The sequence below is a fragment of the Peromyscus eremicus genome, chromosome 4 (genome assembly GCF_949786415.1).
Source record: "Peromyscus eremicus chromosome 4, PerEre_H2_v1, whole genome shotgun sequence".
NCBI lineage: Eukaryota > Metazoa > Chordata > Mammalia > Rodentia > Cricetidae > Peromyscus > Peromyscus eremicus.
In genome coordinates this window covers 95,251,222-95,278,677 of record NC_081419.1, presented here as the reverse complement: position 1 = coordinate 95,278,677, position 27,456 = coordinate 95,251,222, and the positions used below count along the sequence as shown (strand labels likewise).

General features: G+C 42.6%; 1 protein-coding gene and 1 long non-coding RNA gene across 5 annotated transcripts; one reads left to right on the top strand and one right to left on the bottom strand.

Annotated features, from left to right (window-relative positions):
• The first annotated feature begins 374 nt into the window (after positions 1-374).
• On the top strand, positions 375-27,456 carry Catsper2 (cation channel sperm associated 2). Of its 4 annotated transcripts, none has more exons than XM_059261248.1 (12): positions 375-543; positions 1,652-1,825; positions 2,000-2,068; positions 6,329-6,501; positions 6,986-7,141; positions 7,570-7,694; positions 13,073-13,251; positions 13,457-13,556; positions 13,806-13,835; positions 15,701-16,044; positions 16,386-16,553; positions 26,993-27,456. In XM_059261248.1, the coding sequence occupies exons 1-12, from the start codon at positions 375-377 to the stop codon at positions 26,995-26,997; spliced, it is 1,692 nt and encodes a 563-aa protein (XP_059117231.1). In that variant the 3' UTR covers positions 26,998-27,456. The 4 variants fall into 4 exon arrangements, with proteins under 4 accessions (XP_059117231.1, XP_059117233.1, XP_059117230.1 ...); XM_059261250.1 differs by lacking the exon at positions 26,993-27,456 and adding an exon at positions 25,063-25,199; XM_059261247.1 differs by lacking the exon at positions 26,993-27,456 and adding an exon at positions 18,437-18,577.
• LOC131909557 (uncharacterized) lies at positions 20,779-27,315 on the bottom strand. The gene is made up of 3 exons (XR_009378876.1): positions 27,186-27,315; positions 23,044-23,486; positions 20,779-21,153 (listed from the first exon to the last, which is right to left on the bottom strand). It is a non-coding gene; the product is annotated as an uncharacterized LOC131909557 (long non-coding RNA).

Genomic DNA, 27,456 nt, shown 5'->3' with positions numbered 1-27,456 from the left:
TGGCTGGAACCAGCTATGTAGACCAGACTGGCCTCGAACTCGACAGAGATCTACCAGCCACTTGAGATTAGAAGTATGCGTCCCCACTGCCAGCCTTTTAAGCTGGATTTTTAAAAAGAAATATTTAATTACAAATGCTGTCAGAAAGTGAAAATACTGGATAGTTAGTTGACTGAAAATATCTTCTATGATTCCTCTATCTTTTGCATAAACAAACAAAAAAACCAAAACCAAAGAACAAAAAAATTTTGAGTCTTTCAGTGCGTTTGTACTTAACTGCTCGTGGTTTCTTCATATGGGCTCCTTAGATCTCTGAAAGGCAAAGAAGGTGGGGGCGGGGGGACTCTAATCTTAATGAAACTCTTGAGAATGAGATGACCCTTGGTTCTATTTTCTTAACAGACATGGCACAGAACCAAGGACACATACAGCTACCCAGAGCTGATGCTATTCGTTCCCGGCTGGTCGACACTTTCTCCCTCATAGAGCATTTGCAAGGCTTGAGCCAAGCCGTGCCGAGGCACACTGTCCGGGAGATACTTGGTTAGCAGCCTGTTCGGTCACACTAAATGTAATATTCCTGCCCACATCCTCAAAAGATAGAAAGTAGAGACGTATTGAAGGGTGGAGCCAGGAATGGTGGTATATGACTGAGTTAGGGGGATCACAAGTTTGAGACTAGCCTAGGCTACATAGCAAGATCCTGGTTCAAAACAACCACAACCACAATAACAAAATAGGGCTGGCAAGATGGCTTAGCAAGTGAAGGTGCGTGCTGCCAATACTGATAACCTGAGTTTGACTCTCGGGACCTACCTGGAAGAGGCACCAGGAGTTCAAGGTCATTCTTGGTTATATAGTTAAAGGACAATATGGGTTGTATGAGACTCTATATCAAATAATGGGACCAGTGAGATGGCTCAGGGAGTAAAACGTACTTGCTGCCATGTCTGAAAACCTGAGTTCCATATCCAGGCCCCACATGGTATAAGAAAACAATCTACTCCTGCGGTTGTACACACACACACACACACACACACACACACACACACAGAGTTTTTTTTTTTTTTTTAAGTACAAATAAAAGGACAATTTAGGGATGAGAAGCTACACTAAACTTGATAAATTCAGGGCTTTAGACCTCTGTCTCTTCCTCTGAGTCCTAGTTAGGTAACCCTGACTTTGCAAATTTTCCGCCAAAGGTATTTAAAACTTGGAGGTTTCTGGGCTGGTTATGGTGGCACATGCTTTAAATCCCAGTGCTTAGAAGGCAAACAGGCCATTGGCTTTCTGAGTTGGAGAGAGCCCAGTCTACACAGCCTGTTCTAAGCCAGCTGGGACTTGAGGTTTGTACCTGCTGCTTTCATGAGCACAGTCAGTGCGAGGCATGAACTATACATTTTAACTTCATACTAATAGAATTCTTAGTCGCTCTGAAGAAGCAGCTTACAAGGCAGAGCTGCTACTGCATGTAGACAGTCCACTATTTCACCAGTATCCCTATCCCCTACTCTACCTGCTGTCCACCGTCCCCTAGTCTGTCTGTCTACTCTGTTTGGAGGAGGGGGGAGGCTGGGGAGAAAAAGCAGTCTTACGTGTTGCCCAGTCCTGGTACAGGCACACCCAGGTACCTTTTCCTTTTTTCTTCCAGATCCTTCTCGGCAGAAGAAACTCATGTCAGGAGACCAGCACCAGCTCGTGCGCTTCTCCATAAAGCCCCGGCACATGGGGCACATCACACACTCCCAGCGAATGCTGAGCAGGCTCCGTGTGAGGTGCAGCCAGAGGCCACCTCTGTCCCTGTGGGCTGGATGGGTTCTTGAGAGTATCCTTTTGTGTTACTTGTTCTTATTGTGGCTCTCCCTCATCTGTTACTGACTTATTTTCCCTCTCTCAAACTATTTTCTTCAAATTCTCATATCTGACACTGTTGACCTTACTATTTCAGCTGCATAAATGAGAAAGTACTCCATCTGTGTGTTTCCTTAAAAGAAAACAGGTCCCATCTTCTCGAAATTCATCATCTCCCTCATCTTTCTGAATACAATTGTACTGATGGTCGAAATAGGTGAGAACCGGTGCTGAATGAAAAAGGTAGTGTGTGGGAGATACTTTTCTTCCACCCTGATCATTTTATATTTTCAGATATCATCTTATTGTGATGGGGACAGATTTATTTATTCATTCATTTTCTGAGACTGAGTCTCACATAACCTACACTAGCCTCAAATTCCATATGTGCTAAGGATGACCTTGAACCTGACCTCCTACTTCTACTTTCCATCTGAGATTACAGATGTGCACCGTTATGCTTAGCTAAGAGAAAATGGACTCTGAAAAACCTTTTTTTTTTTTTTTTTTTTTGGTTTTTCGAGACAGGGTTTCTCTGTGTAGCTTTGTGCCTTTCCTCGATCTCGCACTGTAGACCAGGCTGGCCTCGAACTCACAGAGATCCGCCTGGCTCTGCCTCCCGAGTGCTGGGATTAAAGGTGTGTGCCACCACCGCCCCGCTAAATTTTTATTTATTTATTTATTTATTATGCAGTGTTCTGCCTACAGGCTAGAAGAGGGCACCAGATTTCATTACAGATGATTGTAAGTCACCATGTGGTTGCTGGGACTTGAACTCAGGACCTCTGGAAGAGCAGTCAATGCTCTTAACCTCTGAGCCATTTCTCCAGCCCACTGAAAAACCATTTTTATATTGTATGAAATGTATTAAAAATGGAAGGACATCTCATTTCATTATTAACTCAGGCAGATTGCTCAGGTCAGGAGTGGTGATGGATGCCTTTAGTCCAGCACTTTGGAAGTTGAGGCAGGGTTATGAGTTAAGCCCAGCCTCACCTGTGTATTAAAACTATCTAGCCGGGCGGTGGTGGCGCACACCTTTAATCCCAGCACTCAGGAGGCAGAGCCAGGCGGATCTCTGTGAGTTCGAGGCCAGCCTGGGCTACCAAGTGAGTTCCAGGAAAGGCGCAAAGCTACACAGAGAAACCCTGTCTCGAAAAACCAAAAAATAAAAATAAAAAATAAAAATAAAACTATCTAAAAAAAATTCATAAAAACTGCTTAGAATGAAAGGACAATAGAAATTTTTGATGGTGGTGGCGGCGCACGCCTTTAATCCCAGCACTTGGGAAGCAGATGCAGGCGGGTCTCTGTGAATTTGAGGCCAGTCTGGTCTACAAAGTGAGTTCCAGGACAGCCAAAGCAACACAGAGAAACCCTGTCTCAAAAGAAAAAAAAAAAAAGAAAAGAAAACAACAACAACAAAAGTCCCCATAAGTATTTATTATTTTGATTTCATATGGTATTTCTTAATTTTTGAGGATTTTGCCAGTCTTATTTTCATATTATGTAACTTGGCCAAATAAATTGTTTTGTGACAATCTGTTTTTATATATTTATTTTATATGTATACTTGTGCCTGCAGTGCCCATGGATGCCAGAAGAGGGCGTTGGGTTCCCCTAGACCTGAAGTTACAGATAGTTGTCCTTGGAATGGTTGCTGGGGATAGAATCCAGGGCACTCTGCCGGTGTTCTTACTGCTGGGCATCTCTCCAGGCCTTGTAATCTTGTTTAAAACCAAATGCTTAGGGCTTGTAGTTTAGCCCAAGGGTAGAGTGCTTGCCTAGCATGTGAAAACCCCTGAGACTGGCCCCCAATACTTCAAACACAAGAAAATAAAAGCAAAACATGCTTATTTCAATTGTAAGCACTATTTGAACTCATGAATCACAAGTTGTGATTTTTTTTCCCCCAACACCAGCAATTGACCTTGGTGAAACATATATACAAATGACAGTGTGCTATTTTGCTCCATCATGCTGGATCTTCTTCCCACCAGGGTGAACTTACCTGGTGTTCTATGAAGTGACTGATGTTGCTGTTGTGCCGTACTAGGGAGTAGCAACAGATGACTGCCTGTATCAAAACTGCCTTGTCTAATGCAGTTGTATACTTTGCCTGGCCTATCTGATTCAATACCTGCCTTCTACTCTGGAGGAAGAACGTCCACCGTGAATTAACTACGGCGGCGGCTAAGTCTCCTGGATTGACTGTATTGGGGTTCTTAGCTCTGTTTCCACTAGGGTTCTTTTGCCTTGCTAAGGCAGGCTGAATTCTTAGTTGGTTAGCTTGTTGGTGCTGGCATCTAAACCCAGGTCCTCCGCAAGAGCAGTAAGTGCTCTTAACTGCTGAGACTTGTTAGTGTGTAGAGATGGGGCTCACTATCTAGCCCAGGCTAGCCCAGAACTTCCTATGTAGCCACAGTTGTCCTCAGTTTCAGTTCTTCTGCTTCAGCCTCCCAAGTGCTAGCTGGATTAAGGTGTTCAACACTAAGCTTGAGTTTGTTTGTTTTTAATGTAAACTAGGCCGCGCCCCCCAGAGGACTGCCTTTAAAGGAGTACATTATAACACCAGGCTTATTTTGTTCCAGGGTCTCACTGAAGAGTCTTGGCTGGCCTTAGTTCACTGTATAATCTGAGCTTCCTGTGAACTTTTGATCCTCCTGCCTCAGTCTCCCAAGTAGTAGAATAAAAGAATGGTTATATTTCATCTCCAGACAGTACACCTTTTCATTAGCTGATGCAGCATTGGCAGTGGTCTCCCCTGAATGTTCTGTCTCACGTAAGCAATTTCTGTTTGCTCTTCAGATTTTTCTTCAGCCTGCCTCTGCCTCCTGAGTGCTGGGATTAAAGGCATGCACCACCACCACCCAGCCATTTTACTGTTTTGTTTTTTTTTTGTTTTTTTTTGGTTTTTTCGAGACAGGGTTTCTCTGTGTAGCTTTGCGCCTTTCCTGGAACTCACTTGGTAGCCCAGGCTGGCCTCGAACTCACAGAGATCTGCCTGGCTCTGCCTCCCAAGTGCTGGGATTAAAGGCGTGCGCCACCACCGCCCGGTCTGTTTTGGTTTTTTTTAAAGCCAGGCAGTGGTGGCACATGCCCAGCACTTGGGAGGCAGAGGCAGGTGGATCTCTGTGACTTTGAGGCCAGCCTGGTCTACAGAGAGAGTTCCAGGACAGCTATTGCTGTCTTGAAAAACCAAAAAAAGAAAAAAAAAGTTAAAAAAAAAAGAATTCTCTCTCTCTCTCTCTCTCTCTCTCTCTCTCTCTCTCTCTCTCTCTCCCTCCGTGTGTGTGTGTGTGTGTGTGTGTGTGTGTGTGTGCAAGTGCCAACAGAGGCCAGAAGAAGGTGTAGGATTCCCTAGAGCTGGAGCTCTAGACAGTTGTGTGTTCTTAAGCCGTAAGCTGTCTCTCCAGCCCCAGATTACGTCATTGTCTTTATGGAATTCTGTCTGTGAAGGCAGAACTGAATAAACATTATTGCATTCTATTTTCCAGACTTCAGTGTGGTCCTCAGCACCTTCTACTACTATAATCCCCTGCTTCTGGGGGCCAGACTTTATTGTGTGTTTGTTTAATTACGTGTGTGTGTGTGTGTGTGTGTGTGTGTGTGTGTGTGTGTGTAGGTACATGTGTCATGGCTCACATGTGGAGGTCAGAGAACAACTTGCAGAAGTCAGTTCTCTCTTTCCTGGGGATCAGACTCAGGTTGTCAGGCTTCCCAGTAAGCACTTCACTCCCCGAGCCACCTTGCTGGCCCAGAGCTATTGTTTTGAATTTAAGCTGCCATCATTGGTGAATTACACTACTTATTTACCATTAAGAAATAAAAGTCATCCTAGGACACATCAATTGTAAAAGGCATCTTTGAAATTATTCAGAAGTTTAATTTTTAAAAAAGATTTAATCTCCTATTTCTGTTTTCACTCTGTTTACAAGACTGATTGCTTTCCTATAACTTTTAGGACAAACTTAACTGTGTAGCATATTATGGGGGTGTAGTACAGAGAGGAATTCTATAGGGTTGTATGATTGTGGAGTGGGTTGTAAGTGACTTGCAACTGTTACTTACACTAGTAACAAGAGGTAAAGTATAGCTATTGTTTTATGGGTAATTCTACCCTGTATTACATAGGTTAGAGCACTTATTACTCTTGCAGATGATACAGGTTTGATTCTAACATTAATACAGTGGCTTTCAACAGTCTGTAACTCCAGTTCCAGGGGATCTGACACCCTCTTCTGACTTCAAGCAGCAGGCACACATGTGGTACACACACACACACACACACACACACACACACACACAAATATATACACATACATGCAGGCAAAATACTTATATACATTAAAAAAATCTAAGAAAGACATTCAAGAGAAATGGACTAGTAGTGGTTACAACTCTGGTTTATAAATGATAATCCTTCATTATTCAGCTTCTCACTTAACTTTTATTTCTCCCTTCCTCTACCTTACAGAGTTGATGGAATCCACAAATACTAAACTGTGGCCATTGAAGCTGGCTTTGGAGGTTGCAGATTGGTTCATTTTACTTAGCTTCATTGTAGAGATCCTTCTAATGTGGATGTCCAGCTTTACTCTCTTCTGGAACAATGCCTGGAATGTCTTTGACTTTGCTGTTACCATGTTGGTAAGGAGAAATAACCTTAGGATTAGTTAATGGGACCAGCAATATGCCTTGGTAAATTAAATTAATTAAAACCTCCAGGAAGGAATATATAGAAATTTATCAAATTGCTGCTTTGATTTTTTTCTCTTAAAACTAAAAAGTAATTGCAGAAATTGTCATTAGGAGTATCAGCTCCTAAAATGACATCTGCTAGTTACTGAGCACTAACTGCCAGCTACAGTTTTAATTATTTTGTGTGGATTATCTTCTTTATGATCTGTAACAAACCAAGGGATAAGCACTAATTTAATCTCATTTTTAAAATATCTAAATAAGTTGAAGTACAGAGCTTAAATAGATTAATATAAAAAGACTAAATAGCAAACAGTCCCCAGAGAATGCTATTCAACGATAACACCCAGAAAACTATGAAGAAGATGGCATGAAGAGGGGCGACTGCCTGGGTTCTTTGGGTAGCCTTCCTTATTGCCTCTGTCTCCCGCAGTCTCTGCTTCCTGAATTTGTGGTGTTGATGGGAGTCTCAAGGACGTCTGTGTGGCTTCAGCTGCTGAGGATCTCCCGGGTGCTGAGGTCTCTCAAACTGTTTGCACGATTCCCTCAAATTAAAGTTATTATATTGGCTCTGGCCAGGGCCCTGAAGGTGACTTACACGGGTTAACCTAAAGTGGGATGGGGGACAAGGTAGAAAGATATGCGTTTAATATTTAATATGGTCCAAAAAAGTCATGAAAGGTTGTGTGAAATGTTCTTGTATGAGAACATTTGTATGTCATTAGGAGCATCAACCCCTAAAATAACCAGTACCAGTTACTGAGCACTAAGTACCAGCCACTGTTTTAAACAGTTTATGTGGATTATCTTTATGTTCTGGAACAACTCAAGAGGTAAGCACTAACTTTATCCCATTTTTAAAAATATTTAAACAAGTTGATGTATAGAACTTAAAAAAAGTGAACTGCTGTGGTTTAGATTTATGGATTTGGTGGGAGGTGGTTGTGTGGGCTTGCCTGGGCAGCTGGTGGGATCAGCCTTGCCTCACCCACCCCTGACTTGAATCCCGGCCTCTAGAGCATGACGTTCCTCTTGATGCTGCTGCTTATCTTCTTCTACATCTTTGCTGTAACTGGTGTCTACTTCTTCCAAGACTATTCCCGTTCAACTATCGAGGACCTTGAGTACAACATGTTCTTCTCGTAAGCATGGCTGAGGGCAACCTTCATAAAGGGAGAGGTTTGCGTGATACTGAGATGCTCACCCAAAGCACAGCAACACGAAAAACTAGTCTACTGTAAGAGAGTGGGATAGAATACAAAGAGAAGAAAGGAAACAGGGGTAGGAAGTAGAGCCAGCTCTGATGTGGGGCCTAGGACAACCAGGTTGGTTTGTTTTTTTAAGTTTTTTGAAAAATTTAATGAAAATGTAATTGTGTCATTTCCCTTTTCCCTTCCTCTCACTAACCTCTCCCATGTTCCCTCTTCCCAACCCTCTCTTGCCCCTCCACTCACTCTCAACTCGACAGCCTCTTTTATTACTATTATTATGGGTATATATGTGGCACAAATATGTAAATACAACTTGCTGAGTCTGTTTAGTGTTCCTTGTGTGTATATGATTTCAGGGCTGATCACTTTGTACTGGATAAACTGATTGGGTGATCATCCACGTGAGAGTAATTCTCCCTCTCTCCGCAGTCATCAATCAGTTGCCCTTAGTTACTTGTCTAGAAGTGGGACCTCCGAGATTTCCACCTTCCACCTTAGCATATCTGTTGGTTCAGGTCTTGCCTTGACAGCCATATCCTGAGATATTCTGGCTGTAGCTTCCCTGTCATTTCTAGTAGATGCACTCTCAAAGCTGACTCTGTGGTCCTCTGTCTCTTAAAATTCCCTGCCCCTCTTCTGCAATGTTCTTTAAGTGCAGGAGCTGTGTGGTAGATATATCCACTGGGGCTGGGCTCCCCATGATCAATTGATCTCTGCTTTATTGGTTTTCTATAATGGTCTCTGTCTGCTGCAAAGAGAAGCTTCTTTGATGCAGGGTAAGAGATACACTTACCTGTGAGTACAAGGATACGTTTTATTTTATTTATTATTTTTTTATAACTTTATTTTATGTGCATCAGTATGAAGGTGTCAGATCCCCTGGAACTGGAGTTACAGACAGTTGTGAGCTGCCATGTGGGTGCTGGGAAGTGAACCCAGGTACTCTGGAAGAGCAGCCAGTGTTCTTAACCATTGAGCCATCTCTCCAGCCCAAGGATAATTTTTAAAATGCAGTTAGGAATTAGGAATTAGGCTGGTCTAGTAAAGTGGTTGTAGGTTTTCCTCTTGAGATCCATGATCTCACCAGCCTGATGTAGTTGACTAGGATTCTAATACCAGACATGATTTGCCTCCTGTTGAGCAGGCCTTAAGACCAGTTAGACAGCTATTGGTTACTTCCAAGATATGAGTGCCACTACCACACCTTTGGGGACATCTCACCATGTTGGTCATTGTTGTGGTTCATGGGCATCACAGCTGGATAAGACTACTAATTGCTTTTCTTCCTTGGAAGACTGCATAGCACCTTCTGGTATTATGAAAGCTAGACTGCAGGACGAAGGCTTTCAAATTAGATCCAGCTCAAATCTTCTGAGTCTTGTGTCCAAAGTGTATCATGTCTTTAGCAATAAAACCCTCTACCTTTGAGAGGCAACCAAGGACAGCAGCAATAGCCTATACTGTTTTGGTTTGTTTGTTTGTTTGTTTGTTTCTGGTTTTTTGAGACAGGGTTTCTCCATGTAGCTTTGGAGCTTGTCTAGGATGGCCTCAAACTCACAGAGATCCACCTGCCTCTGCCTCTCAAGTGCTGGGATTAAAGGCCTGAGACACCACCACCCGGCAAATTAACCCATTTCTATTAATCTATGCATCACATGTGGCCAGTGGCTTACTGGTACTTTCACATCTAGCTTCTTGGGCGGCTCGCTGGCATCTCCCCAACTCCGCCCTCTTCTCCCTGTATCTCTGCTTGGATTTCCCGCCTGATTATATCCTGCCTTGCTATAGGCCAAAGCAGTGTCTTTATTAACCAATGGTAATAAAACATATTCACAGAGTAAACAAAGACATCCCATAGCAGAGATTTCTGTAGGTGTGTACTAATACATCCAGCTGGAATCTAATTTAGCAACATCTCAAAGGCGGTTTTGTTCTGTTTTGTTTTGAGACAACATTCTCCTTTATAACCCAGGTTGGCCTTGGCAGATCTCCTGCCTCAGCCTCCCAAATATTGGGATTACTATAATTAGATCCTTTCTTAGATTGTTTTATTTGTTTTGTTTTTCAGGCAAGTGGAGTTGGAATTTTCTTTGGGCTGCCAACCAGCTCCCAAATAAAGACATGGAGACTTATTATTAATTATGAATGCTTGGCCTTAGCTTAGGCTTGTCCCACTAGCTCTTTTAACTTAAATTAAACTGTTTCTGTTCATCTACATTTTGCCTCAGAACTTTTTACCTTTCTTTCATTCTGTATGTCCTACTTTCATGCTTCCTCTGTGTCTGCCTGTCTGGCCCCTCCATCACCCTGGTGTCTTTTTTTCTTTCTTCCTTTTTTCTTCCCCAAGACTAAATTCCTCCTCCTACTTACTCTTCCTGCTGGGAAGTTCTGCCCATACCTCCTTCCTCACTATTGTCTGTAGCTAGAGTTTTCCTGCCTGGCCCATAGTCAGGACAAATATCTGTCACCTGCCAGTCCCACAGCTGCTCAGACCCAATCAAGTAAACACAGAGACTTATATTGCTTACAAACTGTATGGCCGTGGCAGGCTTCTTGCTAAATGTTCTTATATCTTAAATTAACCCATTTCTATAAATCTATACCTTGCCACATGGCTTGTGGCTTACTGGCATCTTTACATGCTGCTTGTCATGGTGGCGGCTGGCAGTGTCTCTCCCACTCAGCCTTCCACTTCCCAGAATTCTCCTCTCTTCCTTGTCCCGCCTATACTTCCTGCCTGGCCACTGGCCAATCAGTGTTTTATTTATACAGAACAATATCGACAGCACTATTGTCATTTGTTTTTTTATTAGATCAATCAGATGCCTTAGGCAGACAAGGTAAAACAGCAACACATCTTTACATAGTTAAACAAATGCAACACATCTTTGCATAGTTAAACAAATGCAACACATCTTTATATAGTTAAATATTCCAAACAGGCAAGCCTTGACCTAAATATATAATAAAAGATGGTCTTGAACTCCTGATCATCCTCCTGCTTCCATTTTCCAAGTTCTGGGATGACAGCTATATACCATGATCACACTTCTAAACTCTTTATTTATTTTTTTAAATAAGACAGGGTCTCCATGGATGTTGTGGGGCAGGTCTTTAATCCCAGGGTGGGGGTGGAGGTGGAACAGGGTTTCACTATTTACCTCTGACTGGCCTGGAACTCACGAAGATCCACCTGCCTGACTGTTTGCTGAGTGCTGGGAATAAAGGCATGCACCAGCACATTTGGCTTCAGCTCTTTTTTCTTTTTCCTTTTTTTTTCTTGAAATAGGGTCTCACTATGTAGCTCAGGCTGTCCTGAAACTTACTATGTTGATCAGGCTGGCCATCATGCCTGGCTGTCAGCTCTAGACTCAACACACACTTCTGTTAAAAAAAAAAGTTGTAGCAGAGTGAGGTGGCTCATTCCTGTACTCTTAGCCCTTGACAGCTGAAGCAAGAGGATTGTTACCAGTTCCAGGCCAGCTTGGTTGATGCAGTGAGTTCTAGACCATCCAGGGCTACATAATGAGACTTTGTCACAGAAAAAATAAGCTAAAAATCAACACAAGAAATAAATAGGGAAGAAGAAAATTTTAGATACTTTGTTTTTATGGACAAAAGATTTCAGGAAAGAACAAACCCAGTGCCTTATACATGCTATGCAAATGCTCTATGATGTAGCTTTAGTCCTTAATCTCCAAATAATTCATTTATAATTGTATGCATTTACGTTTTAAATGTTATTTGTATGTATTATCATTCATTATATGGGATTACCATCCATTTATTTGTCTAGCAGTTGATATTGTTCTGAAACAATTACAGATATAATGTTAGATAGGAATGTTTGTTAAATTTCTTCTATTATATAAAAAAATGACATAAAATTTATATGGAGTAGGGGTCAGAGAGAGAACTCAGTGGTTAAGAGCACTGGTTGATCTTTCACGAGACTCAATTTTAATTCCCAGAGCCCACACAGCAATTCACAATTATTTCTAACTCCAGTTCCAGGGGATTGGCCTCTCCCTTTTGGCATGCATGTGGTTCATAGACACACAAGCAGGGAAAACATCTATACACAGAATAAAAAAAAAAAAAGAGGACCTAGAGAGATGGTTCAGCAGTTAAGAGCATTGACTGCTCTTGCAGAAGACCTGGGTTTGATTCCCAGCATCCACATCCACATAGTGGCTCATAACCACGTGTAATAGTTTAGGGGATCTGTCCCCTCTTCTAATCTCAGGCACCAAGCATACATGTGGTACACACACATACATACAGGCAAAATACTCATGTACAAATAAAGAAATTCACAGACTTGTAGATCATGAGCTTAGAAAAATGGTTTTAGTTGATGATTTGTCTTTTAAGAGTTCAGTCAGGACTCGCAAGATGGCTCAGTGGGTAAGGGTGCTTGCTACCAAGCTGGATAACCTGATCAATTCTGGAACCTACATGGTAGAAGGAGAGAACCAACTCTTAAAAGACATCCTTTGAGCTCCAGATCTGGGCAGTGGCATGCACACACACACAAAACATAAGATAATGAAAAAAATTTAAAATAAAAGAATTTAGTCAGGAGCCAGGATGGCTTTAATCCCAGCATTTGGGTGGTGGAGGCAGGTGGAGCTCTGTAAGTTTGAGGTCAGCTTGGTCTATGTATTGAGTTCTAGGACAGCACAGAGAAACCCTGTCTTAAAAAAAAATCGAAACAAAACAAGAGGCTGGAGAGATGGATTAGTGATTAAGAACATTGGCTGCTCTACCAGAAGACCCAGGTTCAATTCTCAGCACCCACATGGCAACTAACAGCTCCCTATGACTCCAGTTCCAGTGGATCCAACACTCACACAGACACACATGCAGGCAAAATACCAATGCACATCAAAGAAATAAATAGATAATTTAAAAAACACATACAAAAGAATTTAGTTAGTATGTATTTATTGAGAAAGCAGCAGCCCCAGGACTAATAAAGTATTGAGAGGTATTTATAGGATATTCATGATAAAGGGGAACATAATAAAAGTGATTTCAGACTGAAGAATGGTTAGCTAGAAAATATGAAATATGATAGAAAAGGAGCCAAAATCAGAGCATATTACAAAGAAATGCCCTTAAAGTTGCTTTAAGAATAAGAATGAAGCCAGGCACAGAGGCAGGAGTTCAACTCTGTGAGTTCAAAGCCAGCCTTGTCTGCATAGTGTTCCAGTCTAGCCTGGGCTGCATAGTGAGACTCAAAACAAAAACCAGTTTCTGAAAGGTTTGGATCTATGCTTCTGTATATTCTCACTCTGCTTTTTTAGGGACCTACCAAATTCCCTGGTGACAGTGTTCATCCTCTTCACCTTGGACCATTGGTATGCAGTACTTCAGGACGTCTGGAAGGTGCCGGAAGCCAGCCGTCTATTTAGCAGCATCTATGTGGTCCTTTGGTTGTTGGTTGGCTCCATTATCTTTCGAAATATCATAGTAGCCATGATGGGTAAGCCCGGAGAAGGTGCAACTTGGCAAGGGGGATGGTGGGAAGAAACTGGCCGTTTGGGGTTGGTGGACTATTGGGAGAGAACCTAGTGTAGCAAGGAAGTTTGGATATTGGAATCGTTATTTCACTTTGTGTCTCCCCACTTAAGCATTCTTCTTGGTCTAGTCACTATCATTTTCCAACTCCTAATGGCCCTTTGGGGCAGTTACTAACTTTCAGAATATTAGAAACGAGCTGAGTGAGGAGATGACCCACCTGGAGGTTCAGTATAAAGCTGACATATTCAAGCGACAGATTATCCAGAGGTTAGCTTCTGTGTGTTTAAACCCAGTGTTATTTCTCAACTCATTTCCTGTTTCTTTTCCTTGGCCCTATGACCTCATTTTTGCCTAAAGGTAAGAAGTCCCCATTCTACTTTTTCTTTATAAGCAATGGGGTTTCTCTACTCCCCTTCATTACTTAGTTTTCTGTCCTTATAGATCTGAATTGTTTATTAGACATCTTCTGAGTTGTAGCTTTTTTTCTAATTTTAATTTTTTTGTTTTGTTTTATAGGAGACAAAACCTGTCCCCTGAATTAGTAAGGTAAAGTAATATAAAAAATAAAAATAAAAAAAAATAGCAACATGGATGACAGGTTAGGAGTAAGTATGTGAATTGGGATGGAAATATAAGAAGGAGTAGATGGTAGAAATCATCAGTACCCCAAAAATTATTTATCCATGTCCTAACTCTTTAAAACCTGTGAGTGTGACTTTATTTGAAAAGGGGTCTTTGTAGATGTGGTTAATCTAAAGATCTTGAAATGGGCTGTCCTGGGTTATTTGAGGAGGTTCTGAATTAGCAACAAAGATCCTCTAGGAAACCAAGAGAAGCCATGGCAGCAGAGAATAGGTGAACGTGTGGGGTTTTGTTTGTTTTGTTGAGACAGGGTCTCTTTGTGTAGTCCTGGCTGTCCTGGAACTTGATGGCTGGTCTCAAGCTCTTGGAAATCCTCCTGCCTCTGCCTCTGAGTGTTGGGATTAAACATATGTGCCACCACACCTGGCTGATTATTTTGTTTTTTGTGGAGATTTTTTTTCTTAAATTTTTTTAAAATTTTGACTTGGACATAATAGTACAAGCCTTTACCAATCATGACTGGTGATGGTTGTAATTTTAAACAGGGTAACTAGGACATCCTTACTGAAAGAAATAATGTGAGCAAAGACTTGAAGCGATGAAATTTCCATGGGTATATCTATAGTGAGAGTGCTGGTAGCAGAGAGAACAGCTGCTGCAAAGATCCTAAACTGGAAGCATACCTACTGTGTTTGAGAAACAATAATGCCCATTGTAAAAGGAGCAGAAAAAGAGTGACAGGAGGTGAGGGCAGAGAAATAATGGATTGGGTATTAGCTACTTTTCTGCACCTGTCATAAAACGCCATGACCAAGGTAACTTACTGAAAGGAAGAGTTTATTTTGGCTTATGTTTCCAGAGGGAGTGGAATAATGACAGAGGGGGCATGGCAGCGGGTAGCCAGAGCAGGAAGCTGAGAAATCACAGCTTTAACTGCAAACATGAAGCAGAGAGAGTGATCTGGAAGTGGGACAAGGCTGTGAACTCTCAAAATCTGTCCCTAGTGGCATAATTTTTCCAGCAAAGCTCCACTTTCTGAAGTTTCCACAACCTTCCCAAATAGCACCACCAACCAGGTACCAAGTGTTAAAATACATGAACCTGTGGGAGACTGTAGGCAGAGTTCTTTGACGGGTTCCCCAAATGACCACACAGAGACATTATTAATTATAAATGCTCAGCTGATAGCTTAGGCTTGTTACTAACTAGCCCTTTCAACTTAAATTGACCCATATTTCTTATCTATGCTCTACCACATGGTGGTACCTTCTTTCAGTGCAGCATATTCACCTCCTGCTTCCTCTGTGTCTGACTGGCCACTCTGACTTCCTTCTTCCCAGAGTTCCCTCAGTTTGGCTCTCCCGCCTAACCTCTTTCTGCCTGGCCATTGACCAATCAGTTTTTTATTATCAATGAAAGCAACACATCTTCACAGTGTACAAAAGGATTATTCCACAGCAGGAGGCATTGCTCATTCAAACCATCCCAGCATGGGAACGTGATTCTGTAGGGCTATAGGAGGTTATTGTAGGCTCTTAAATCTTATTTATAGCAAATGGAAGCAGAGCTGAGGAATGGCATGAAGTGATTTACATTTAAAAACAGGATCTTCTGTTGGACTAGTATGGGAAGGAAGAGATCAGTTACGAAAGATACATTGGGGATGGCTGAGCTAGGAAGTACCTAAGCCTAGAGTCTGAGAACAGTTTGGCTCTTAAAGCTGTAAATCAAAGCTTTAGGGATGGCTAGGCTCAGAACTAGCATAATAAGTGGACTATTATATCTTGCAAGTATATTTGAAGCAGTAAAATTTATTTCTTTATGTATAGAGAAACGAGTCAAGGAAAGCACTCTGAAGACTTACTAGAGCCATCTAAAGGGTCTGGAGCCAGTGATGCTGAGAACACTGATGCTGAGGAAAGTGATACCGAGAGAAGTGATACGGATAAAAGTGATGCCGAGAGAAGTGATGCAGATAAAAGTGATGCGGATAAAAGTGATGCTGAGGAAAGTGATTCGGATAAAAGTGATGCTGAGGAAAGTGATTCGGATAAAAGTGATGCTGAAGCTAAGAAAGGACGAAAAGAGTCGTCAAAATTGAAAGTCTACCCAGCCCCCGCTTCCAACTCTTTATCCTCCTACGGTTCCTCTGTAGTTGATTTTGATTTTGTTGGTAAGCAGAATGGGTCCTTCCATTTGAATTCAGGTTCGTCTTGCTTACTTCAACCACAGCCATTGTTTTGCAGCCCAGGATGACTTCAAGCCCTCATTTGTCCTGCCTTACGCTCCAGATAACGGGAGGGCGGCATGCATAAGACATCCATGTTGTCACCACTTCCTCCCCTTTCTCCTTTTCCCCCTTCCCTTTTACACTTACACTGTAGCTCAGGCTAGCTTAGAACTCACTGTGTAACACTAGCAAGCCCAGTGTCTCAACCTTCTAAGCTCTGGGATTGCAGGTGTGTACCACACATCTGGCCTAGACATGTTTTTAAGAAGCATTCTTCCTTACAGATAATTTGGACTGGGAGACTCTTGTTCATGAGAACCTGCCTGGGTTAATGGATATGGATCAGGACGACCGTGTTGTTTGGCCCAGAGATTCACTTTTCCGGTATTTTGAGTTACTGGAAAAGCTTCAGTATAACTTGGAGGAGCGCAAGAAGTTGCAAGAATTTGCAGGTGAGAACTTAAGGCAGTCCTGGGGTCCAGAAGTTTTAAGCATATGAAAGTAGCACCTTAGCCTCCATTACTCCTGCTACTCTGAAACAGTAATTTAGAAAAGAGCTAGAAATCATCTCCACCAGGGGGCGCTCATGTCTTACAAGATCTGAAAGCTTGAGTCTCAGGAGGCTATTACTAAGTTGGTATTGTTGAGATCAGGCCAAGGTTTTGTATGTGAATATACATGTGTGCATTGTGACATAGAAAGGCCATAGGAATGTATAACATTTAGGGGTCAGCAAGATGGCTCAGTGATAACTGGAAGGAAAGAGCCAACTTCTGAAAGTTGTCCTTAGATCTCCATGCTGTGCCATGGAGTTCAGGGCAGGATATCAAAGACTGTTTCTGTCTGTATCAGAATGTTACCTGAGGTTAGTTCTTTTCTTCCCAGTCATTCTTAGCCATATTCTGGTAGAGAGAGACAAGATGGAGGAAGGAAGAAGCAGAAAGGAACTTTTTAAATTTTTGTTTTGTGAGTCAGGGTCTCACTCGTAGGTTTTTGTTTGTTTTTTCAAGACAAGGTTTCTCTGTGTAGTTTTGGTGCCTGTCCTGGATCTCGCTCTGTAGACCAGGCTGGCCTCAAACTCACAGAGATCCACCTGGCTCTGCTTCCCGAGTGCTGGGACTAAAGGCGTGCGCCACCACTGCCCCGCAGTAGTTCTTCACTATGTTGCTATATATAACCCAGGCTGGCCTCAAATCCCAGCAATCCATTGCCTCACCTGTCCAAAACAGAGCCCAAAGTTATCTATTTATCCACCTCTTCTTTCCTTCCTTCCTTCCTTCCTTCCTTCCTTCCTTCCTTCCTTTCTTCCTTCCTTCCTTCCTTCCTTCCCTCCTTTTTTTCTTCCTCCTCCTCCTCCTCCTCTCCCTCCTCCTCCCCCTCCTCCTCCTCCTTCATCATTTCACTATGTAGCTGTGACTGGTCTGAAACTCACTATGTAGACTAGACTGACCAGGAATTACAGAAATCTTCCTGCCTCCTCTTTCCAAGTACTGGGATTAAAGATTTGCTTTACCACACTCAGCTCAGAGTCCAGATCTTTAAAAAATTATGTTTGAAGCTTTCGTACAAGTGTACATTAGATGTTCAACATATCCCACATTCCTTTTTTGCTTCCTTGCTTCCTTCCTTTCCTTTTGGTTTTTTGAGACAGAGTTTTTCTGTGTAACAGCTCTGACTATCCTGGAACTCACTCTGTAGAGGCTGGCCTTGAACTCACAGAGAATCCGCCTGCCTCTGCCTCCTGAGTGCTGGGATTAAAGGCGTGCACCACTACTGCCCGGCTTTCCCCATGCATTTCTAACCTTTCCTTTCTTACCCTTCCTGCTACCCCATCCCCCCTTTAGCATTGATTTACTTATTGTGGAGGAGTGTGTGCATGCAGTGAGTGGTCAGAGGACAACTTCTGAGAGGCATTTCTATCCTTCCATTATATGGATTCTGAGAACTGAACTTGGACAGTCAGGCTGGGCAGCAAGTGTCTTTATCTGCTGAACTACCCTGCTGTCTCTGCCAGTTCTCTTTGTCCCCTAAGCAGTTACATCTGAGCTTTCTTTCATGTCATATATACATGTATGATCTTATGTATCTATATAAAATCTAGGAACCACAAATGGAGGAAATAAATGGTATTTTATTTTCAAAGTTATTCTAAGACTGCAGAGCTCAGACCTTGATGAACTTGTTTATGGTAAAGAAAAAGTAGGTTTAAGTATCCTAGAGCAAATATCAGTTGAGATTTATGTGGGAATCTGGAACCCAGGAAGCAAGGTCTTTGGCAAACATACATGTGTTCACACATCCTTAGCTGCTGGCCTCACAGTCTGTCTCTTTACAGTCCAGGCCCTGATGAGTTTTGAAGACAAGTAGAGGTCCAATGGATAGCAGGCGTGTCTTTGGACCCAGCAAAAGCTAATGAAGGGAATAGTTGGAAATAGAGAATTCAAAATATAAATATCTAATAAATACTGCTAATGAATATTTCTGGTAAGTTAATTAAATATTTTTGTGAGATGTAGATGATACAAAAAGGCAAAAAGTTACTTCAGAGGCTATTGGAGCCTGTGCTTCTTCCTGGCCTACCAGTCCTGCTGGGACTCTTCATGACTGTACCATTCTAGCTCCTGTTCTTCTTCTAACTTCTACTTCCTAGGAAGAACTCAAATCTCACTTTATTTTGGCTAGTCTGTGTAGGCTTCTATGTGGAATAACTAAATCCTCAGAGACACTAGTGTAGCTACTCGAGAAGTGATGTTTCCATTGTCCGCTCTGCTAATACTGTTCCTCTTGTGCACCATTAGCTTTCTTTCTCAGTGCTAGGACAGGACCCAGGGCTTCACACATGGTCGGCCTGGGCTTTACCAGTCACTTACACCCAGGGCTTCACACATGGTCAGCCTGGGCTTTGCCAGTCACTTACATCTCTAGCTTCCTTTTTATTGACTTTATTTCAATCCCAGAATCAGCCAACAATCCAGACCAAATGGTCCAGAATGCTCCCATGCACCATTAGCTTCAGTCACACGTTATTCATACCATTTCTGGAAAAAATGCATTTCTTCATCACCCTTGTCATAGACCAGGGAAGTTTTCCTGTCAGTTTATGTTCCACGGTTTGTACGACTTCAGAAGTGATCTATTTCCCATCAAGGCAGAGACACCTTTTTTGTTTGTTTGTTTATGTGTGATGTCAGAGATCAACCCCATATTCTCATGATCCTACCACTGTTCTATAACCCAGCAGGAAGCCTTTTATAATATCTCTGAAAGAGTGACTATCAAGTGGTGGTTGGTGATGGACTATCTGAAGGTATCCCATTCCATTATGGAAGGACTCAAGTCTTTTGGGTAGGTTTTTTGAGATAGGGTCTCTGGTTTCACCCCAGGCTGGCCCCAAACTTACTATGCAGTACAGGCTGGCCTTGAACTCCTGCCTCTTGGGTCATAGGGTTACATGCCCAGCATATGATTTATTTCTTTGGAAATGCTTATTATTAAAAATTCTATCAACCTTGGCTGAGGAGATGGTTCAGTGGTAAAGAGCATTTACTACTCTTGCAGAGGACCCAGGTTCAGTTCCCAGCTCACAACTTCCTGTAACTCCAGGTCCAGGGATCTGACACCCTCTTCTGCTCTTCTCAGGCACTACATGCACATGGTGCACAAACAGATGCACATAGAAATGCAAAACACACATGCACATAAAATCAATAAACATTTTTTAAAATTCTGTTACCTGTTGAGTGCTTTATCTATGTATAAACAATTTAATATATATATGTGCTACACAATATACTCTATATTTGGAGTATGTGTGTATATAAAATAGCCAGATGTGTAAGACAAACTCCCATTTTCAATTATTTTTTCTGGGGGGGGTGGATTTTCAAGACAGGGTTTCTCTGTGCAGTCCTAGATGTCCTGAATTCCCTTTGTAGACCAGGCTGGCCTCGAACTCACAGAGATCCACCTGCCTCTGCCTCCTGAGTGCTGGGATTAAAGGTGTGTGCCACCACTGCCTGGCCCATTTTAATTTTTTTAATTGAAAACTTCTTTTTCTTTGAGACAGAGTTTCACTTCATACATAGTCCATGCTGGACTAGAACTTTTTATGTAGTCGAGACTGGCTTGAGCTCTGTGGATAGTTAGACCTTGTCTCAAAAACAAGCATAGTGGTGAGATGGCTTGGTTGATAAGGTGCTTGTGGGTGAATTATAAGGATGTAAGGTCCTTATGAGTTCAGGTCCTAACACCCACACAGGAGCCAGGCATGGTAACATGTCTACTACCCTAGTTCTGGGATGCAGAGACAGGAAATCCCAGGACTCACTTGCCAGCCACTCTAGCCAAAACACAGTTCCAGGTTCAATTAGTGTCCCTGTCTAAAATAAATAAATAAATAAATAAATTAGGTGGAGAGTGGTAGAGGAACATATCTGATGTTGACTTCTGGCCTCCACACATCTCTGTGTGAGTCTATACCTGTACACATATAAACATACATGCATACAGCATTTCTACCAACCCACCCCCACAAATAAAACAAATACCAAAAATAAGATAAAGCCCTGAATGGTATACTTTAAAATGTTTTATGTTATATGAATTATCTGTCCAAACAATGTATACAAAGGTTTTCTTTTTTATTAGATTTATTTATTTGTTCATTTACTTTGTATATATCTCTATATGTGAATACCAGAAAGCGTGAGTGGAGGTGGGACTTGAACTCGGTTATTAGATTCCATAGCTGAGCCATCTTACCAGGAGGATTTCTTGAAATCAAGAACAACACAGTTGGACAAGTGCATCATTGTAATCTCAGTACTTCGAGGTAGGGGCGGGGATCAAGAGTTAAAGGTTGAGCCAAGGACTGGCTCAGCCAGTTTTTACCTGTATTTCTGGTGCTTTATTGCTTTTTAGAGATCGTCGTCTGAGAACTAAGCGGAGATGGCTGAATTTGTAATTCTCCCGCTTGGGTGACTGGGTGACTTGTATGGACTAAGGGCATCTTCTTTGCTTGTCTTTTGTTGTCTATTATTCAGCTTCCAAGAACTGGAATTACAGGCATGTGACAAAATACTCAGCTTGAATAAGCATTTGTTTGTTTGTTTTTTGTTTTTGTTTTGTTTTATTTTTTGGTTTTTTGAGACAGGGTTTCTCTGTGTAGCTTTGCGCCTTTCCTGGAACTCACTCTGTAGTCAGGCTGGCCTCGAACTCACAGAGATCCGCCTGGCTCTGCCTCTCGAGTGCTGGGATTAAAGGTGTGCACCACCGCCACCCGGCCCTGTTTTTTGTTTTTCAAGACAGGGTTTCTCTTTGTAGCGCTACCTGTCCTGGAACTTGCTTTGTAGACCAGGCTGGCCTCAAACTCACAGAGATCCTCCTGCCTTTTCCTCCCAAGTGCCAGGATTAAATGCCTGCACCACTTTAAGACTTCTTCCAGGCCAAAAAAAAAAAAAAAAAAAAAAAAAAATATATATATATATATATATATATATATATATATATATATAAAATAGAATTTTTAAATTTTTATTTATTTGTTTGTGAGTGTTTTCTCATGTACATGCCTTGTGTCCATTGGGGTCAGAAGAGGGCATCAGATTCTCTGAACTGGAGTTATAGACAGCTTTGAGCTTCCATTGAGGTGCTGGGAATTGAACCCAGGTCTTTTGGAAGAACAGCCAATACTGTAATTGCTAAGCCACGGCTCCAGTCTCATGTTAGAATTCTTTTTTTGTTTGTTTGTTTGTTTGTTTTATTTTTTTGAGACAGGTCTCTCTATGTACTCTTGGCTGTCCAGGATATTGCTATGTAGACCAAGTTGGCATCACACTCACAGAGATCCTGCTGTCTCTACCTCCTGGGTTTGGGATTAAAGGCATGTGCCACCACACGAGACTTCCATGATAGAAATCTTAAACCCCTGTAATGTGAGCTAGAAATAAGTGGAGTAGGAGCTGGCCTGTGGTGCCTCATTGTTTTTCTTCCCCTCTTACAAGAGGGCCAACTGAACCCTCTTCTCCCATCTTCTGTCCTCACTACTTTGGGTTTGTTTATTTGGTTGGTTGCTTGAGACAGTGTCTCACTATGTAGCCCTGATTAGCCTTGAACTCCAGATCCTCCTGCTTCAGTCTGCCAAGTGCTGAGAATAGAGGCTTACACCACCAGAAGTCTCTACAGCTTGACTCCGTTTCTTCCACGTCTCCTACAAATGTCTCTCTTGCTCAAATAGAACAAAAGAAGGAAAGTAATCCTCGGAATAGATCCCAGATAGTCTAAGTAACAAACTTCAAAGCTGTCGAACAACAGGGTGAAAGGCGTGTACCACCATGGCTTGGCTCTTGAAACTATCTTTAGTTAGTTCGGTCTAACTTTAAAAGGTTATTTATAAGCCAGGCGTGGTGGTGCCTGCTTTTAATCCAGCACTCAGGAGGCAATCTCTCTCTGTGAGTTTGAAGCCAGTCTGCTCTACATAGTGAGTTCTAGGACACCCAGGCTGTATAGGGAGGCCTGTCTTAAGAAAGAAAAAGAAATAAATATTATTTTTTTTAGAGTATTTTTTAAAGATTTAAAAATTTGTAATTAGCTGGGCGGTGGTGGCACACATCTTTAATCCCAGCATTTGAGTGGAAGAGTGAGTTGGAGGCCAGCCTGGTCTACAAAGTGAGTTCCAGGACAGGCTCCAAAAAGCTACACAGAGAAACTGTGTCTCAAAAAATCTAAATGAGAACAAAACATTTTTAAAAATTATTTGTATGTACCTTCGTATGGGTATGTGCGTATGGGTGCAGGTGCCTAGAGAGGCCAGAGCTAGAGTTACAGGAAATTATGACCTGCTGGACATGGGAAAATGAGCTCTTACAGTTGGAGCCATCTTGCTAGCCCCTTTATTTACTTATTGACCATGTTATATACATCTGAACTGTGTCTTGATCATACCTGTCTCCAGTTCTCCCGTCACTCCTGGACACACTCCTACGCACTCCTCCTCCTCCCACTTTCAGGCCCTTGCTTCTCATGATGGTTTTAAACCTTTTGAGTCCAGTTAGTGCTGCCTTTGCAATGCTGCCTCATCTTGCTGGCTTGGCCTTGTGTAGATCTTGTCCAGGTAACCATAGATGCAGTGGGTCCTCAGGGCAGCGGCCGTGTGCAGTCCAAAAGAAAGCGCTTCTGGCACTGCTCCATATCTTCTGGCTCTTAACATCTTTCCACCCCTCTTTCCGTGTCCCCTGAGCCCTGTGTCAGGAGGTTGATATGTGTCCCATTTAGGGCTGAGCACTCAACAGGCACATAATCTCAGCCTTTTGGCCATTTATGAGTCTCTGCTTTGCTGCCCGCTGAAGAATGAGGCTTCTCTAGCCAGGGTTGAGAACAGCACTAACCTATGGGTATAAACACAAATATTTACAGGGCAGATTGGCATCATGTCCATTTAGCAAAACAATGGTAAGTTCTGCCCTAAGGCCTATGACCTCCCAAGTCATGGAATTTTGACCATGTTTACAGTATTAGACATGAATTTCTTCCAGTGGACCAGCGTTTATATTCCATCAGAAAGTAGTTGGTTACCTCTATAACTTTCATGCCACTATTATACCAGTGGGTACATCTTGCCTGGCAAATCAATTTCTTAGCGTGCAGGTTCCAGTGCTGAGTAAGACCGTTTATGTCTTTGATCCCCAGTAACCTGCATACCACCTTCTTATACCATAAAAGCTAACCATCAGGGAGGAAGTTTGCAGGTCAATTTCAACTTGATTTTTCTATGTCCTGCAACCCAAGTATATTATGTCTTCAGCGATAGTTTGTTTGTTTGAGACAGGGTCTTATTATGTAGCCTGGGTGGCCTGGAGCTCACTATGTAGACCAGGCTGGCCTTGAATGCATGGAGATCTCCCTGCTTTAGCCTTGTGAGAGCTGGGATTAAAGATATGCACCAGCACACCCCACACCCCGCCCCAGTTGGGTCTGGGTCTTACCATTATTTATTGTTGTCGTTTACGTGTGCAAATGTGTGTGTGCATGTGCATACATGCCCCATTGCAGTGTGGAGGTCCAAGGACAATTTTCTGGAATCAGTTCTTCTACTGTGGATTCTGGGCATTGAACTCAGGTCCTCAGTTGTGCAGAGCAAGCTCTTGTACCAAATGAGCTTCCCTGCCTGGTCTTCTTGCATTGTTTTAACTACCATGTGATGTATGCTATTGACTTCCATTTTCTTGCCAGACCTCTTAATAACTCCAGGGGAAATAGTCAACTGCCTGCTAAACATCTGCACTCGAGTACATAATTTGTAGTATGTCCCATACTGAGCTTAATTACTGTTCCTTCGAACTTTCCCCTTCCTCTTCGCCTCCTGCTCTTTCTAGTGCTTCTAGGGATCAAATCCAGAGCTTTGCATTGCTATGCTAGTGCTCTACCATTGAGACACATCCTTAGCCTCTTGTTGCTTTTCTAATCCAGGGGAAAAATGCCAAATGTTTCCCTGGCTTCGAGTAATCCTCAGTAACCTCCCCAGCTTAGCTCTGGAGGTCTTTCACAGAAGATCTTTTATTTGCAAAAGAAAATACTTGAGCTGGGGGTATGACTCAGAATATATTGCTCACCTAACATGTGCACAGCCTGGGTTCTCTTCCCAGGAAGAAAACTAGAACCCCATGTGGTGCTACATGCTGGTAATCTTGTAATGTTGCCACTACTGGGATCAGACTAGCTCAAGGCAAATTCTCTTTTTTCTCTCTCCCTCTTTTTAAAAAAATTACATTTATTGCTGGGCATGGTAGCACATGCCTTTAATTCCAGCACTGGGGAGGCAGAGGCAGGCATTTCAAGGCCAGCATGATCTAAATAGCAAGTTCCAGGATAGCTAGGACTGTCTCAAAAATAAACAAGTAAATAAAAAGATTACATTTATTTCTTTATTACATGTGTGTATATCCTTATGTGTCAGTGTCACAGGATGATGCATGTTGAGGTCAGAGGACAACATAAAGGAACCAGCTGTCTCTCTTACCAAGTGACATCTGAGGATCCAACTCAGTCATTGGACTCTGTGGCAAGCACCTTTACCTTTTGAGCCATTTTGCTATCCCCTCTTTTTTTTTTTTTTTTTTTTTTTTTTTTTTTTTTTTTTTTTTTTTGAGACAAGGTCTATGTTGCCTGGTCTGGAATTCCCTACATTCATAGAGTGGGCTAGCCTTAAACTCACGGAGATCCACCCATCTCTGCCTCCTGAGTTCTGTGGTTTAAAGGCATTTGCCACTATGTCCACCTCTCTTTTCAACAAACAAGTAAACAAGAACAGGGGGCCTGAAGAGATGGCTCAGTGGTTAAAAGCATCTACTGTTCTTACACAGAACCCAAGTTAGGTTCCTAGCACCATGCCAGGCAGCTCACAACCGGATGTAATTCTAGTTCCAGGGAGTCTAACACCTTCTTCTGGCCTATGTAGACATCTGCACTCATGTGCAGACGGTAAATGATCTCCCACCACCATGCCCTTTTTGGTCTGGGTGCTCTCCCATTTGGTGTGGGTCTTCCCACACCACTTAAGGCTATCAGGACAATTCCTCAGGTCATCCTAATGTGTGGCAACTTGACATTAAAACCAGATGTCACACCACAAAAGTGCTGACAGTGTTGATTTGAAGGTTTGTATTACCTTTCTGATTGCTCTGATCCAGGAAGCAGAGAGTAATTTGTACTGAGGCTTAGCTTACTGTTTCCTTTTTATGCATCCAAGAACCTAGTTCATGGAATAGTGTCACCCATATTTACAGTGAGTCTTCCCAATTCAGGGATCTGATCTAGATAACCTCCACAACATAACATGCCCAGAGACCTGTATCTTCGGGGATCTTGTCAAGCTAACACCAAATTAACCATCACAGGGTTCAAATAAATGTAGTAGGGTCGGTGAGATGGTTCCGTGGGTAAACATACCTGCTGCTAAATCCAATAAAACCTGAGTTTGAGCTGGTGGTGGTGGCGGCGGCGGCGGCGGCGGCGGCGGCAGCGGCGGCGGCGCACGCCTTTAATCCCAGAACTCGGGAGGCAGAGGCAGGCAGATCTCTGTGAGTTCGAGGCCAGCCTGGGCTACAGAGTGAGTTCCAGGATAGCCAGGGCTACACAGAGGAACCCTGTCTCAAAAAACAAAAAACAAACAAACAAACAAAAAAACAAAACAAACAAAAAACCTGAGTTTGATCCCAGGGACCCACAGGGTAGAAGGAGACTGATTCCCAAAAGTCACCTTCTGACCTCTATAGGTGGTGCACTATGGCTCAAGCGCCCTACTTCCACAAAACGAATGAAAATGTAATTTTTTAAAAAAAAAATAGGCCGGGCGGTGGTGGCGCACGCCTTTAATCCCAGCACTCGGGAGGCAGAGCCAGGCGGATCTCTGTGAGTTCGAGGCCAGCCTGGGCTACCAAGTGAGTTCCAGGAAAAGGCGCAAAGCTACACAGAGAAACCCTGTCTCGAAAAACCAAAAAAAATAAAAAAATAAAAAATAAAAATAAAAATAAAATAATTTTATTTATTTTTATTTTATGTACATTGGTCTTTTGCCTGCATGTGTGTCTGTGTGAGGGTGTTGGATTCTGGAGTTACAGACAGTTGTGAGCTGCCATGTAGGTGCTGAGAATCGAACCTGGGTCCTCTGGAAGAGCAGTCAGTGCTCTTAACTGCTGAGCCATCTCTCCAGACCTGTAATTTTTTTTTAAGTTAAAAAAAGTAGAGGACTCAGTGAATGTACCAGTACAGGACTTGCACTTAATGAGAATCAGCCATAAAGGCGGTGGGGTAACTAATGAGAATCAGGCGGTGGGGTAACTTTGAGCCTCAGGTTGCTCTGGTCTCCTGACACAGTTTCTGTTTGCCTCAGCAGGGTAGAGATTGTTAAGGCATTGGCAAACTCTTAAATTAACTGGTTAGGCACAATCCGCCGGACAGAATGAATCGCCTGAACTCCTCTGACTGCAAAGGATCTGGAAAATGTGAGGAATGCTTGGTTATCCAGGAAACACTAAACAGTTCATGTACAAAGGACAAAGCAACAGGGAGAGACAATTGCAGCTTACGAAGGTTGGCATTCGGTCTTGTCAGGCAGAGGTCACCTTGTAGGAGGTTTTGTCCAGTGAGCTTTCAGAGTTCTCAACTCCTTTGTCTGCCTATCCAACCTAACCGCCACATCACAGTATTCCAGTGCTCCACCCCACATCACAGTATTCCAGTGCTCCACCCCACATCACAGTATTCCAGTGTTCCACCCCACATCACAGTATTCCAGTGTTCCACCCCACATCACAGTATTCCAGTGCTCCACCCCATATCACAGTATTCCAGTGCTCC